Source organism: Solea solea, chromosome 11, assembly GCF_958295425.1.
Source record: "Solea solea chromosome 11, fSolSol10.1, whole genome shotgun sequence".
Taxonomy (NCBI): Eukaryota; Metazoa; Chordata; class Actinopteri; order Pleuronectiformes; family Soleidae; genus Solea; species Solea solea.
The window spans coordinates 26,691,186-26,706,228 of NC_081144.1; the positions used below are offsets into that span (position 1 = coordinate 26,691,186).

The following is a 15,043-nucleotide window of genomic DNA, read 5'->3' on the forward strand; positions in this document are numbered from 1 at the left end:
CACACACAGACACACACGTGTGTGTTTTTACCATAAGCCTTTTTAACTGAGTTTCAGCTCCAAAAGCAATTGATTGGAAAGACAAAAATGTGTCTCTGAGGTGAGCGGAGTCTTAAAGTGGTACAAGACGATCAATCAGAACAGGGTTGAAGGTAAAACTGTTGTGTGAGAAAGAAAAGAAGGAACGGAGTGTGGGTTCAGTGCAGAGTCTGTCATCCTGTCTTTTTCCCTCCGTAATAAGAAGTGACATGTGTCCTCATTGTGTCTCTTTATTATTATTACTACTCCGTGACACGTCTTTGAAATTTTACAGCACTGCAGTGAATTTGAATTCACTCAAGACAGCGCAGGATCATTTCAGCTCAACAGGGAAACGTTTGAAAGACATAAATCCATTTGGCAACAAGAAAGAAGAAGAAGAAGAACATAACACGGTCCACATTCTCCCTCCTCAGAGAAACTTTATGACTCGTTTTCATTTCCATTTCCAACCTTTTTATTCACACGCTCCACCAGAGGAAGACAACACACTTTTTAATGATGAAACTCACTGGTGCTTGAGCGGCTGCAGCAGCAGCAGCAGCAGCAGCAGTAACAGCAGCAGCAGTAACAACAACAGCAGCAGCAGCAGTGGCAGCAGCAGTAACAACAACAACAACAGCAGCAGTAACAACAACAGCAGCAGCAGTAACAACAACAACAACAACAGCAGCAGCGGCAGCAGCAGCAGCATCAGCAGCAGCAGTAACAACAACAGTAGCAGCAGTAACAACAACAACAGCAGCAGCGGCAGCAGCAGTTACAACAGCAGCAGCAGCAGCAGTAGCAGCAGCAGCATCAGCAGCAGCAGTAACAACAGCAGTAACAACAGCAGCAGCAGCAGCAGTAGCAGCAGCAGCATCAGCAGCAGTAACAACAGCAGTAACAACAGCTCAGTAACACCAGCAGCAGCAGTAACAGCAGTAACAGTAACAGCAGTAACAGCAGCAGTAGTAGCAGCAGCAGCAGCAGTAACAGCAGCAGGTCTACATGGAGACTTACAGCAAATACTTCACATGGACTAATAGTGTTTTCTTGAATATGAACTTTAAATAAGATACAATATGATACGATATGATACGATACTATAAGATATTATACTCTATTATGATACGATATGATAGGATACTATATGGTACTATGATACAATATTATATGATATGATACTATGATATGATACGACACTATACGATACCATGATATGATACTATGATACAATACTATATTATACTATGACACCATACTATATGATACTATGATATGATACTATATTATGATACTATGACACCATACTATATGATACTATGATATGATACTATATTATGATACTATGACACCATACTATATGATACTATGATATGATACTATATTATGATACTATGACACCATACTATATGATACTATGATACAACACTATATGATACCATACTATACAATACTATATGATACTATGATACAATACTATGATGCTATATTATGTTACTATATGATACAATAAAATTTGATATATGATACCACAATACTATGTGATACAATATTATACAATGCAATAGAATATTTAGGGTACGATATGATTTATTAGGATACAATACAATGCGATTTGATATTACACAATACAACACACTTTATTGTCTCCATGAGTCAGAGGACAAAGACATTGTCAGATGATACTCAGTGATTTCTGAAAAGTATCTGGACCTTCCCTAGTTTACAACTGTAGTTATATAATTATTAATATTTAAAGGAGGCTGTTACATGTTACAGATTCTGATGATTTTTTAATAAAATCCCCTGAACTTGAACTGAGTCTGAGTATTAACAGCCCGTCTGCTGTAAAACCCTGAAAGCCTCATAAATCCAACCACAGTGAAGACAATGGTGACATTTTAGGAATGAAGTTGACGAGCTGTATGTCAGCAGGTCTCTCCTGACCAAAGTAATGTCACGCTAACATTGACACTCTCTGTCTTTGCTCTTTTCATTTAAAGGCTTGCCATCGTTTTCCTGCAAAGACCTGCGTTTAAAATATCAAAAGATCTTTAATTCATTTTGTCCAACACGTTTTTTTTTTAATGTGTTCTAGAATTCCGACTTATAAGTGAAAGGATGTGGAAGCTTCGACAGGATTAGAAGGTTATTTATGTCAGATATGATATTATGACTCAACTTTAAAGTCACTGAAGTATCGAGTATTTGGCTGCTCCTGTTTTTCCTAATTTATGAGATAGTTATTATTATTATTATTGTTATGATAGAACATAATTTCTTCTCATTATTTCAGAGAAACAGAGACAGAGCTCTGGCGTTTCTTTAAATATGATGAATATGATATGATTTGTTGGTCGACTTTAAGACTTTTTAGATCGGATTGTTTTTCATGAGATCCTTGAGAATCCTTGAGATCCCTGGAACTCCTTGAAGAGTTCCAGGTTGGATCGTGGTGGTTGATTTAAAAGATATTTGACTATATACTGTATATAAGAATGTAACAGATTTTGTTTTAATATAATCCATGTGAGTTTATTGTTGATTATTACCCAGAAAAAATATCATTCTTTTCACTGATTCTATTTCTAATTTACTTTATTACACATTTCTTGCTGAATGAATGATCTGGAGTTTGAACGGTGGTGAATTTTCAGCACATTTTAATCCTGATGATGATAATGATGATAATATACTTTATTGTTAGACAATTAAAGTGTGAAATTTGACACTTTTAAGAATAAATGTCATAATCTCATAGGACAAAAATAGAGTTTACAGTACACTTGTTCTGGGATTAAGCTCAATCTTAATTTGACAAAGTACAGAAAAAAGGCACAGAGAGAGAAGAAAAAGACAAAGAAACTGATGGACATACTAAATGGATTATAAATGATATATACGTTTATATTTTTATAGACCGACGTTCCATCTTATTAGTCTTATTTAATGTTTATCTACTGTGTGTTGGTATTTAATTGTATTCAGCTCCTTTTTAATCTCTATAATTCTTATTCTCCTCATTTCAAAACATGTTTGACAATCTTTTTAAAAGAAAAACTTTAATTGTAAATACCACCTCACTGAGTCCACTAAGTTTATACTGAAGTCGACAAGTTGTCCTCATGTTATTATTTTAAACTTCACTTATTGAGGTCATTTTTTAAAAGGTTTTCTCACCACTTTGTTTCTTTAAACGTCTCCATGTTACATCATCATCTCACTCTTTGTTTAAAACTTTACAATAATGTTAAAAATGTCTGTTCTAATCAGCGGCTCTTGTGTCTCTAAACGTCTGACTCGAGTTCTTCCCACTCGCTCCGTCTCGCTGTTGCCATCGATCTACACCTCTCTCGCTCTCTCTCGCTCTCGCTCTCTCTCGCTGTCTCTCTCTCACTGTCTCTCTCTCTCTCCCTCTCTCTCTCTCTCTCTCTCTCCCAGTCTCTCTCTCTCTCTCTCTCTGCCTCCTCCACCCTCCTCCACATTGTCTCAATCTTACTGTTTTACACAGTTTTCTCTTCCTCATTCACTATGATTCTTATTTTCAAAGATTAGACCGTCCTTTATTGGTCTTTATTTTAACAAATGTACAAATGTCATGGCAACAAAGACAGTCAAGGATAAAGGTAATAAATAATATGCACAACATATAACGTGTTGCTTGAAAGCTTGAGCTTGTGTTTTACAGTCTGAACGTTGCCAAGGAGATTTTGCACTTATGTTAATTACCATGGTTTTATCTCACATGGGATTTTTTCCTCCTTCTTCGTTTCGCACTGTTTTTTTTACATTTACATCATCGCTGAACCGTTGCCCACTCTCTCTCTCCCTCTCTCGCTCACCACGTCACCTTTGACCTTGTACTTGAGTTTTACAAGGTTAAGTTTTGCAAGACTTGTGAATGTGAACAAGCCGCAGCTCGTCCTCAGGGAGGAGAGAAAACGCTCTGGTTTCTGTCCTGAATGCTGGCGTTTGTCGGCGTGCCGGCATGAGTTTAAGGCAAATGCTGAGGAGACTTTGTCGATTGGAGCGGGCAGATTACAAAAGTAATGAAAAAAAAGAGAAGCAGGAAACGGAAAACAAGAGTACATTGTTATACTGTACATGAACAGTGCACGAGTGCAGTCGCCGTGTCTGAGCTCTTGAATTTCTTATCCAAACGCCACTAAAGTGGGCTCTGCACACACTGGTGCCTTCAGTAAGTCACCTGCCAACTCTGAAGACTGTCAAGCAAACTGTTACAAACACATGTGAAACATTCTGGGAAAAAAACAAACAGAGACAAGGAAAAGGAACATTTTCAGGATAAAAACATCTTTCAGCATCTTCTTACAATGTTGTACTAAACACCGATCAACATTTTTCAACATTTTACAACATTTTATGACTTTTTAACCATGTTCTTAGTACGCTTTACTTTAAATGTACATGGAGTTATAGTAATACGACCTTTGTGGACGTGTAAAACTGCATCTTCTTCTTCTCTCGCTCAGGTGGTCGTCAGGGAAAGATGCCGGTGACGGCGTTGGAGGCCTTCGACCTGGAGATGAAGAGCTGGACGCGTTACCCGTGCATCCCAAGCAGACGCGCCTTTTCCTGCTGCACCACCAACGAGAGAAGCCTCTTCAGCCTGGGCGGCCTCCAGCAACCGGGGCCTCACAACTTCTACTCCAGACCTCACTTTGTCAGCACCATGGAGGAGTACGATCTGGACCAAGGTACGTGGAGGACTCTTGAATCTCCTCTCTCCAACGTCGTCTCACTCACGTTTGACACTAAATTGTCTTAAAACAACTCATGAGAATTCACAGTGAGACTTAAAAACACTCACTTTTAGTGTACGTGATGTAGAATGTCGCAATTATGGACATGTCGCAGCTGCCGGGGCCTAACAGTACAAATTCTTCTTCTCCCATTAAGTTCTGGCAGACTGTACACTGAGAGGTGCAACGCTGCCCTCTACAGTTTGAAGTTCCCGATCACATTTTCAAGTCACAGTCTCTTCTGTCTTTTTGAGGAGCATTAGCGCCACCTGTGGTCCTGCGTTGTGTCTGCTGCGTCCCTCCACGCCTTCAGTATGTTTATGACACGGGAGCCAATGTTTTACCACAGTCCTGTTCTACCTGTTCTTCCAGGGATGAGTAGTTCATCTAATTTACATACGGGATAAAGTGACCGTCGTGACCAGAAATTAAAAACACGACGCAATGCAGCAGTGATGCACACATCTTTAGGGCCCGAGCCACGAACGGCAGGGGCCGAAACGGCTCCTGGCACGAACACGGAAATAGGTGGATGAGAAAATGTATGTGACGCGGACTCTTACAGGTCTGTTGGGGCGACGGTAGCTCAGTGGTAGAGTGAGTCGTCCTTTAACTCAAAGGTTGTGTGGGTCTGATTCCTGGCTGAACCCTTCCCTCTACATGCTGATGTGTCCTTGGCGAGAAAGTGATAGAAAAAGTGCTGCACACAGATGTGCTGGATGAAAATGGTGTAAAGCAGCTTTGAGTGGTCAACAAGGTTATGTCTCTCTGTTCTAATCCTAACCTCTTCTTTAATTCCTTCCGTTTAGCTTTTATATTCTGTTATCTCGACCAGAACTCCCTTCTTGTATCTCAATGGGACCTAAAATAAAGGATAAATAAATGAAATAAATAAAAAAGAATATAAATACAAACCATTTACCATTACTTTACCCAATCTGAGTCGTAGCATTAGAAGTTTGAAGACTGCTGTAAGTTTCCCTGGCAACTGCACACAAAAGAACCTCTGTCTTCTATCATGTTGAGCCAGTGTTGATCACGTTTGCACGTCAGCGCAGAACAAACTGCTGCTAACCCACTTTTCATGTTTAATGAAGTAAAAAAAGGGATGAAAAATTAGAAGACATTAAGGTAAAAGCTTTACAAGAACCGCTTAATGAATTCCACTCTGCAGGTGGCAGCAGCAGCAGCAGCAGCAGCAGCAGTCACAGAGAAGACGCAGGACAGCTGTGGACATGAGACAAAAGCAGTAATAATCTAATCATTAGTTATTTACTAACCCATTACATTAATATCTTTTTCTTTGTCAGTAATTGCATTACAGTGAGCGCAGCGCGTGTCATACCTCGTTACTTTGACAGATTGGGGGTTTGTCACTGTTGCAGTGATTCTCTGGTGGAGGACGGAAATCATCATCATCATCATCAGCTTTGACGTGACACTTTCTGTGCAGCCGAGTCTCTGATGTGGACGTTTGGTGACGTTGTAATAATGAAGTTAATTAGCTTTTTTGCCCTTTTCTCTCCAGAGCTCCTCCTCCAGTTTCGGAGTACGTATTTTTACGACACCACCGTAAACATCCATCCATCGTCTACCTCTTTATTCTCATTGTTGTAAATGAGATGTTTACTCTCGCTCGATCAGACACTTGTTTCCTCTTCTTTGCCTCTTCTGACAAGGTTTTTTTCTGCGTCTAAAATAACGCTATAGACCTTATAGTCACTGATGGGCAGTAACACGGACCCCCCCCCCCCCCCCACTGACACGACCACTGCGGCTACCGCATCCAACTCCCCCGACGGCCCCTCTCCAGCTAGACAGGTGAAAATAGGATTAATTGGAATACAGTCAGGAGAGACTTTGATTTGAATGATTTTATTGCTGTATTTTATTTACATCTATTCAAATGAAAGATTATAAACACAAAAATAATTATGTAATATATATATATATATTATAATATATATAATAATATATGCTGGAATATGCAGAAGTATAAGTTAACAGAGGAAAGACTTTATTTTATTCAAATATGGTGGAATGTGCAGAAAATAGGTTTAAATGTTCAACAGTTTGCAAATTGTTGCATTTAATGAATTTTATGCTTGATGCCATGTGCATAAAGTTAAAAGATTGAAACTAGTAAAACAAGTTTTGAAAAAGAGACTGTTTTATTTGATTCCATTTTATTTGATGGAATATGCAGAAAGAATATATTTATGCTTTATAACGTATTCAGGTTGTGCATCATGTTTTTGAAAAGTAACTAAGTAAAGTAATTAGTAAAGTAAACTAGTAAACTAATTACTTTTGAAAATAAGTCATCAGTAAAGTAACTGGATTACTTTACTAATTACTATTTCCAAGTAACTTGACCAACACTGCTTATAGTACCTGGACAGTGTCGTTAAACCTCCTGATTCTGAGGATTGTGGGTCGACGGCCCTGATCTTGCACAGCTGTCTTTATGCAGACATTTAACCATCACAATGAAGACGAGTTCTGCTTGAACTTTGTTTTTCTTTCCTTCCTCGCACTGCTTTGGTTTATTTTGTCTAGTTTGTACACAGCACATAGGTTTTATGCACATGCTCCACATCTCCTACCTATGGCAGCGATACAGCGCCACATACAGGCCTGGCATGAGTGTTTGTTTAGGGTTTTGTGCTTACAAAGACATTTCTTGCAACTGAAAACAGAACAAAAACAGAAAATAAAAACGATAAAGGGAAAGTTTCCGCGTGGGTAAGACCATCGTCAGAACCACCTTTAGACACAAATGCTCACTTTGACTGAAAACATGCAAAAGGCAAAAGGATTTCTATGTTTTGGTAAATGTTTACTCCACAACAATATACACATAAAATGAGCCATGTCGTGTCGAGATTTCAATGCAAAAATGTTACATATTATATCTTTAAGTGTCTTTTCTTGTGTCCCCGCCGGTCGCCATGTTTCTAATTACAGCAATGCTCCATGTCTAAGCCGGCGGGGGGTTCATAGACCTCAGAAAACCTCAACCATGCATTTAATATCAGTTTAATCTCTGGGCGGCCACAAACCACACTGTAATTAATTTGTAATGAAACACCACAGAGTTATCCAGTTCTTATATTATAGTACAAATTGAAATCGTCACCTTGGTGTTCAGTGTTTCTGTCTGGTCACTGATCCCAGTTTGAAATAACTGCCAGAATCTGAGAAGAAAAACCACTCAGCCAAAAACAAATGAACGACAAAGTGAATCGACGCCAACACAAAAAGAATCACAAACAGGACATGGATATTTGTGGACGTGGACTTTATTAGAACAGATTTCTCATACATTCACAAACATCAAGCGATGGATAAATAATATATATGTCTTATTTAAGAGGCAAGACTGTGTGATTTAACATTCTTCTGTAATTTCAGAGAATCTATCTGGTCTCAGGTTTTTGATTTGGATGATGTGTGAGAGGAGAGAAGCCAAAAATAACCGTTGGGTGTTTCAGAGTGTTTGCAGTCCCGCCCTGGAGCACAGTCAATGGAGAGAGAGCGAGAACACGATCTGCTCAGTGCTCCTAATCCAACCCAAATATAGAAAGCTTGTGCATTAGTTGAGTCATTTTTATGCGAGTGCTGAAGGAGACGGTCTTTTAAGCTGCAGCGCATTCACCCAACAGAGACAGAGACATGGTCTGAAATGTTGCTGCGTGAATTCAACACAAATGCAGTGTTGGTCTTTTTTCTTATTTTTCTTTTTTCAAGGCCCTCATAAGTTTTTGAAAATGGGTCATTTAAAGTTTTTGAATTTTGTGCAAGAAAGACGTTAAGTTAATAATAAGGTGAACGTCTCCCTTGTTTGTTATGACGCCACCTACTGTTTCACACCCTGCGTTGCTTGATGTACGTAGACGAGGCCGACGCAGGACAAACGTGGACTTTGTCACCGTCCACTGTCTCTCTCTGCCCGTTGATTCAGTGCAGAACAATAAGCGAGTAAAGTTAAGCAAATAGAGAGAAAATTAATGACGTGATGTCTGGAAAATGAAAAATTCCAAGATCTCTGTCTCACCAAAAACAAATTACAAACACTGTCTTTGACCAAGATCCCAAGAACAATCACTTGTCCAGATTATTTTTTCATGCCAATATTCTCAGACACCAAGTATTAAAATCAATTGACATTTCACTTGATTAGTGCTCATTCTCACTAGAGCTGTTGTGTGAGTATATCACAATATATGATTTCACAAATACTTAAATATCATGATAATATCGTATTGTGGTGTCTCTGGTGAAACATTTTGAAACATTGGTTTCTGTGCAACATTCATAACCTTTTCTATGTTGGAAGGATTACCTCCCACAACAATCTGAATCTTCTCCTTCAGAACAGGATCATTTGATCTCTGATGAGCTTTAATTAGCTCATGTATTTTGTATTTACTCTCCTGGCATCGCGACATCTGCTCCAAATCCAATTTAAGCACCGTGAAAACACGGCACTCTGCCTCCTTTATGAATAATTACGTCTGCTATTAATAAGAAAACAGACAGCTCTTACGTGTACGTGTTCCTTCTTATAAGTTTATGTATTTTCTTTTGAGACGTATGAATGATTATCATAAATGCTCTTCCATTTTTACATTTTTTGAATTCAGTAAAACCATGGCTCTCAAACTGTGGTACGCAAGCCATCTGGTGGTACTTGGAGGAAAAGGTGGTACCAGACACTTTATGACAAACATTCAACTAAAGATAGCGTTGTTGTCACTGAAAGAGTAAGTGTCGCATTGGCATAGTGTAATGTTAGCATTAGCAGGCAGTGTCATGTGAATAATTGCCATGTTACGTTGCTGCGCAGACTAGCTCTTGATTTACCAAGATTAAACCCTGAAATCCGTTGCTTGTGGGTTCCCATCGCTCCGATTTCTTTCATAGCAGTGATTCAACTCCGTCGTCTCTCTGGATCTTTGGGAATCCGGTCAAATGTTCTCCCTTTAGCATGTCTCCGACTGTTATGGCTCAACATCTGTCCTCGATCTTCACGCAATCTGGCTTTATGACAAACATTCAACCCTGGAGTTTAAAGGCTAAAGGTAGCGTTGTTGTCACTGGAAGGGTAAGTGTTGCATTAGCAGACCGTAGCGTAATGTTAGCATTAGCAACAGGCAGTGTCATGTAAATAATTGCCATGTTACGTTGCTGCGCAGACTAGCGCTTGCTAGTAGCTTGATCTGGTCCATGATTTACCAAGATTTAACCCTGAAATATGTTTCTTATGTGTTCCCATCCCAAGAGATGAGTTGTTCTGACTTATTGCCTGATTTTTAAGTGTTGTCGAAGAAACAAGGAATATACTGAACGTGCTCACAATATTGTACACCAACGTATTTTTGCCGTCTGCCACGGTGGAATTAGCATGTAGCACAATGCCTGCTTTCACACCTCCCTGTGTCTGTCAGCCTGGATATCATATTTGATTCATCCCTTTGCCTCTGTGAATCCCCTCAGTGCGCTTTAATGTGCAGGGCTTTGAAGGATAATGGCCTTCTTCACAGCTATCAGGCCTCATCCTCACCTCGCCTTTGAAGAGGGGCCCAGACTGTGGAAGGCAGACAGAAAGAATAGAGCAGGAGCAGTGTCTGGTTGACGTGTCAACACAACATGCTTGCCTCTGTTATGCGTCTGTCATCAAAATAAAAACATCATCATCACCGCGTTTGTCTTTCATAGCCCTCTCATAACACATTTAAAGGCGACATAGAATGCTTGTATCACACATATATGTTAGTTATGGAGGTCTACTTACATATATTAACATGTTTTCATGATTAAAAACCTCCTAATCGCTGCAAACGAGCCGATCAAAATATCTCCTCACTGACGCTCTCGTCAGCCGCGCTGTTTCAGACCAAACAGTTGCTGTGATTGGCCAGCCAACGAGAGCTTTCCTACTGTCCTGTGATTGGCCAGGTACCTGGAAGTGACGTAATAGATAGGCCAGCGCTCAGATACACAGCTCCCCCTCTGGCACGGTGGATGCTCTGCATCTCAGCAGCTACAACGAGACTAGTTCTTCTTCTTCTTCTGCGGTTGAATGTACGCAACCGGATGTGCCCGGACTAGTGCCCGCACCGGGAGGCGCTACGGTGGTGAGGATTTCTGATGACGACATCAAATTAAGGAAGTGTCGATCCGCTTCGCAGAGCCCAGGAAAACAATACAACACTATTTTCTCAGCAGTGGCTGAACTGTTTGTTCTGAAACTTTAGGGTTTCATAAACGAGGTAATGACGCAGATACACACAAAAACGCAGCGTTAATTGGAGCTTCCGGTCTATGTCACCTTTAAGTGTGTGCTTCTTTCAGCTGAAGCGAGGAAAAAAGGGAACAGCTTTAGAAATTATGCATGAGAAGTATGAGGATAACAGTTGAATAAGTATGTCTGTGAAGGTTCTCATCACTCAGGTCAAAGTACACGTACAAATGGAAATTTAGGATCTTACGATCCACTTACGATCCTCGTAGAACTTTTTTGGAAATGGGTCCCAGAGTGGACAAATCTCAAAACGCCACCCATGTGTTTTCGTGTAGACAACCATTATGCTACTTTGGGGGAAAACTGATGTCATAATCCAACCTCTCTCTTGCTCTGGCATTGGTCGTCACTTGTCTTCATTGTTGTTATCGTCTTCCTCCATTTGTTTTTTTTTTCCAGTGCTTTAAGTGGAAAAGAATACTGTTGTCAGGGAAATGAGGCGGTGGGGAGGTCGGTACCAGCAGATCATTAAGTGATATATTCAAATACTAGAACATGATGCTGATTTTTAAAAAGAAAATTGTTTTGTTGAACTTTCAACTTTCCAGACAAATTATGTTTGTTCACTTGCTTGTGGCCCAAGGGAGGTCTTCAGGGTTGCGGTCCTCAAGTAGCATATAGACTGATGCACAAGGGAACTAACTGGCACCTACCATTCCCTGTGGACACACACATCAAAGACAGACATGGAGAAAAGATGGAGACCAGACATGGAGAAAATTGGAGAAGTTATGCAAAGTAAATGACATACTCCGGTGTTTGTTTCCATCATAACAAAACAGTAGACAATGACTGTCTATTATTTTAGACCTACATGTAAATATAGATAAGATTGTAGTGTAAATTAAATGGGAAATACACATATTTAGGAGGACCAACAACAGTGATATTATTGATGAATAAGATCTTCATATACACAAATGCAAACAAATCCTGGGAAGGAGGTCGACGAACAAGGCAACTACTGAACATACCCTGTGGACTGAATGTGCAGTACCAGTGCACACTGGGTAATGTAGTATGAGTATCACAAATCGCAAAGAGATAAACAGAATAGAACAGGGTACTATGAGCTGTCCCGGTATGCTGTAAAAAGTCCCGGTACGACAGAAGCTTAAAACGAGAAGTGCAGTTACTCCGTACCGGTGCGTACCAGCCCACTTAAAGCATCGGTCTTAACTTTTATAACTTTATATCTTTTATTTTCTTTCTTCATGGGCTACCAATATGGGGCCAGTGTAACTGAAACCATGAAGGACTTGCATAATTTGCCCAACCAATCCCATCTCCACGTAGTACCCATTTAATACCCACTAAAGCTGTGTTTCCATCATGATCAAGCTTGGTTTGGTACAGTTTGGAACAGTGAAGCCCGCAGACAGACGGGCTTTCTGACTGAGGAAAGTACCTTTATTTGGTAGGTGGGGTGTGTGCTGTGCCTGATGGCTGCGTCAGCGAGATATGTAGCGTGATGTTGTACTATTGTCGCCAACAACAGACAACAATGGAGGACATCCAGTTGTCCGTCAAGCTTTGTATGAGAATAGACCGCAGGTGCAAGGTGAACCATTACCCTGGTACCCCAAGGGACGGGTACCGAAAAATGGAAAGGTTGTTGGCACTTATTCCTAATGGAAGTGGAAAAAAATATGCACCGTACCAAACTGAACCGTTCTACTCCAAGGAAACAGGCCATCAGTACCCACTTAGTACCCAGGAAGCCTGGAAAGGGTACTAAGTGGACGTGGGCTTGGGACCTTAAATATAACCCTCATGGGGCTCATGTGGACATGTTGGCTGGGTAGGGAAAACATTATGCCCAGAGAGGCCCTCACAACTGTAGAAAGACACGTTTGTGTCTCTCAGTGTGTCTGACTAATCGTTTCTTGCATCTGCGTTGCCTGGGATTTAATGTTTTTATTTCCACGGCTCCCTCTGGAGGGGTTGAGGATCCGTGAACAGTCCCGACGGCAGCGCTGCGATCGACTCAGACGGCAGCGGAGATAAAAAGATACAGATGCATCACGCAGTTATGGAGGCATCGAGGCAACAGCAATAACAGCAGCATATGCGTTTGTCCTCCAGAGGCTTTCAGCACGGAGCTCATCACCTGTACCTGACGAGACCCTCGATGACAGAGAGAATGATATAAGGAATGGAGAAATGAGAAAGACAGAGGACGAGTAACTGCAAACCCTGCATGTACAGTTACAGTTGCTGTGATTTGGTGCATCAGGATTATTTGGTGAACTTTATTCAGGACATTTTGCTCCTTAATAAATCTTATAACCCTCTGGGCCTTTTCTAATGAGGAGGTTCATTACCTGTTCATTTTCCACACAGTACAGGGTCTGGAATGGTATAATCATAGTGATCGGCATTTGAATGTTCCCCACATTAGCATGCAGGACTGGTTACCCACAAATAAAAAATGGAGTGGAGCGTTAGGGTTAATGGATGTTGTGCTGCTCGATGTGAGTCGCTGCTGCGTGGAAGGTAGAGAAGCTGTGAGTCATAAACCTGAAGGTCACATCATTCTCGTCAGTGTGACAATGACAGGACAACATGGACACACACTCCCATAAACATCAGAAACTCTGTTTGTAACCACAGGTACAGAGATGTAGTTTTACCCCAAAACAATTTTATATTAATTTATACATAACTTTTGGGGCGGGACATAGCCAAGCAGAAAGGGAGCTTGGCTTCTAACTAAAGGGTTGTTGGTTGGTTACTCCATGCTGGGTTACCCAATCCAATTGCTCATTGCTAATTTGACACTCTGTCTGCAGTAAGAACTTTCACTCTTCTGTTCGACGGCCTTTTCTGACTGGAAACTGAAGTGTGTCACCCACATACTCTAGTGCACCAAATTCCATAGAGAAAATAATCATTTTTAGCTCATGGGCAAATAAACACTACTGGTCTAAGTTTTTGAAAGTTTTTGTTTCATATGTGAATCCAAACTAAGGATTTGAAACCCTGAAATCATAAAACAACACACTGGAACACAGTGATGGAGGCAGCATTGGATCAGCAACTGCTGAGTGCAGTGATGTAAAGTTGCTAATTGTCTCCATGGAGTTTGATGTGGGCCACACGGTTGGTATAGTGATTAGTACTCTTGCCTTTGCAGCAAGAAGGCCCAGGTTTGTGCCCCTTTTGTAGAATAAGGCCCTTTCTGCATGGAGTTTGCATGTTCTCCCTGTGTGTGCGTGGGTTTTCTCCGGGTTCTCCGGCTTCCTCCCACAGTCCAAAAACATGCAATGTGGGGATTAAATTGACCATAGGAGTGAGTGTGAGAGTGAATGGTTGTTTGTCTCTATGTGTGTGGCCCTGCGATGGACTGGCGAACTGTCCAGGGTGTACCCTGCCTATCGCCCGATGTAGCTGAGATTGGCACAGCACCCCCCGTGACCCTCTGGTGGAGGATAAAGGGGTAGATGATGACTGACTGACTCTTGCCTTTGCAGCAAGAAGGCCCAGGTTTGTGCCCCTTTTGTAGAATAAGGGCCTATCTGCATGGAGTTTGCATGTTCTCCCCATGTGTGCATGGGTTTTCTCTAGGTTCCCCGGTTTCTGGTACATGCACATTTGGGGATTAGGCAAATTGGACACTTCAAATTTGCCTAAAATTTGGTAGGTGTGAGTGTGAGAGTGGATGGTTCATTGTCTCTATGTGGCCTTGTGATGGACGGGTGACCTGTCCAGGGTGTGACCCCGCCTTTCGTCCTATGTCAGCTGGGATTGGCATCAGTGTAGAAACTGTAGAAAATGGATGGATGGACTTTGGTAAGAGGAGTGAGACAAACTTTAAATTTGCCTGTGTAACAGTTAGATACCCTAGACTTAAGCAGGAGTATTTGAGGGATTTGAGATTGAACGTCTGTGTCTCAAGATGATTTGCATAACAAGGGGCACAATGGAGACGTTAATTATGTGTCACACT

At 40.9% G+C, this 15,043-nt stretch overlaps 1 protein-coding gene across 1 annotated transcript in view; it reads left to right on the forward strand.

The window, feature by feature from the left end:
• LOC131468889 (kelch domain-containing protein 8B-like) overlaps positions 1 to 15,043 on the forward strand; it is a 109,582-nt gene that overhangs the window by 63,759 nt on the left and 30,780 nt on the right. The window contains exon 3 of the mRNA XM_058643576.1: positions 4,518 to 4,742. Coding sequence (XP_058499559.1) covers positions 4,518 to 4,742 — 225 coding nt within the window. The remainder of the gene's footprint in view (positions 1 to 4,517; positions 4,743 to 15,043) is intronic.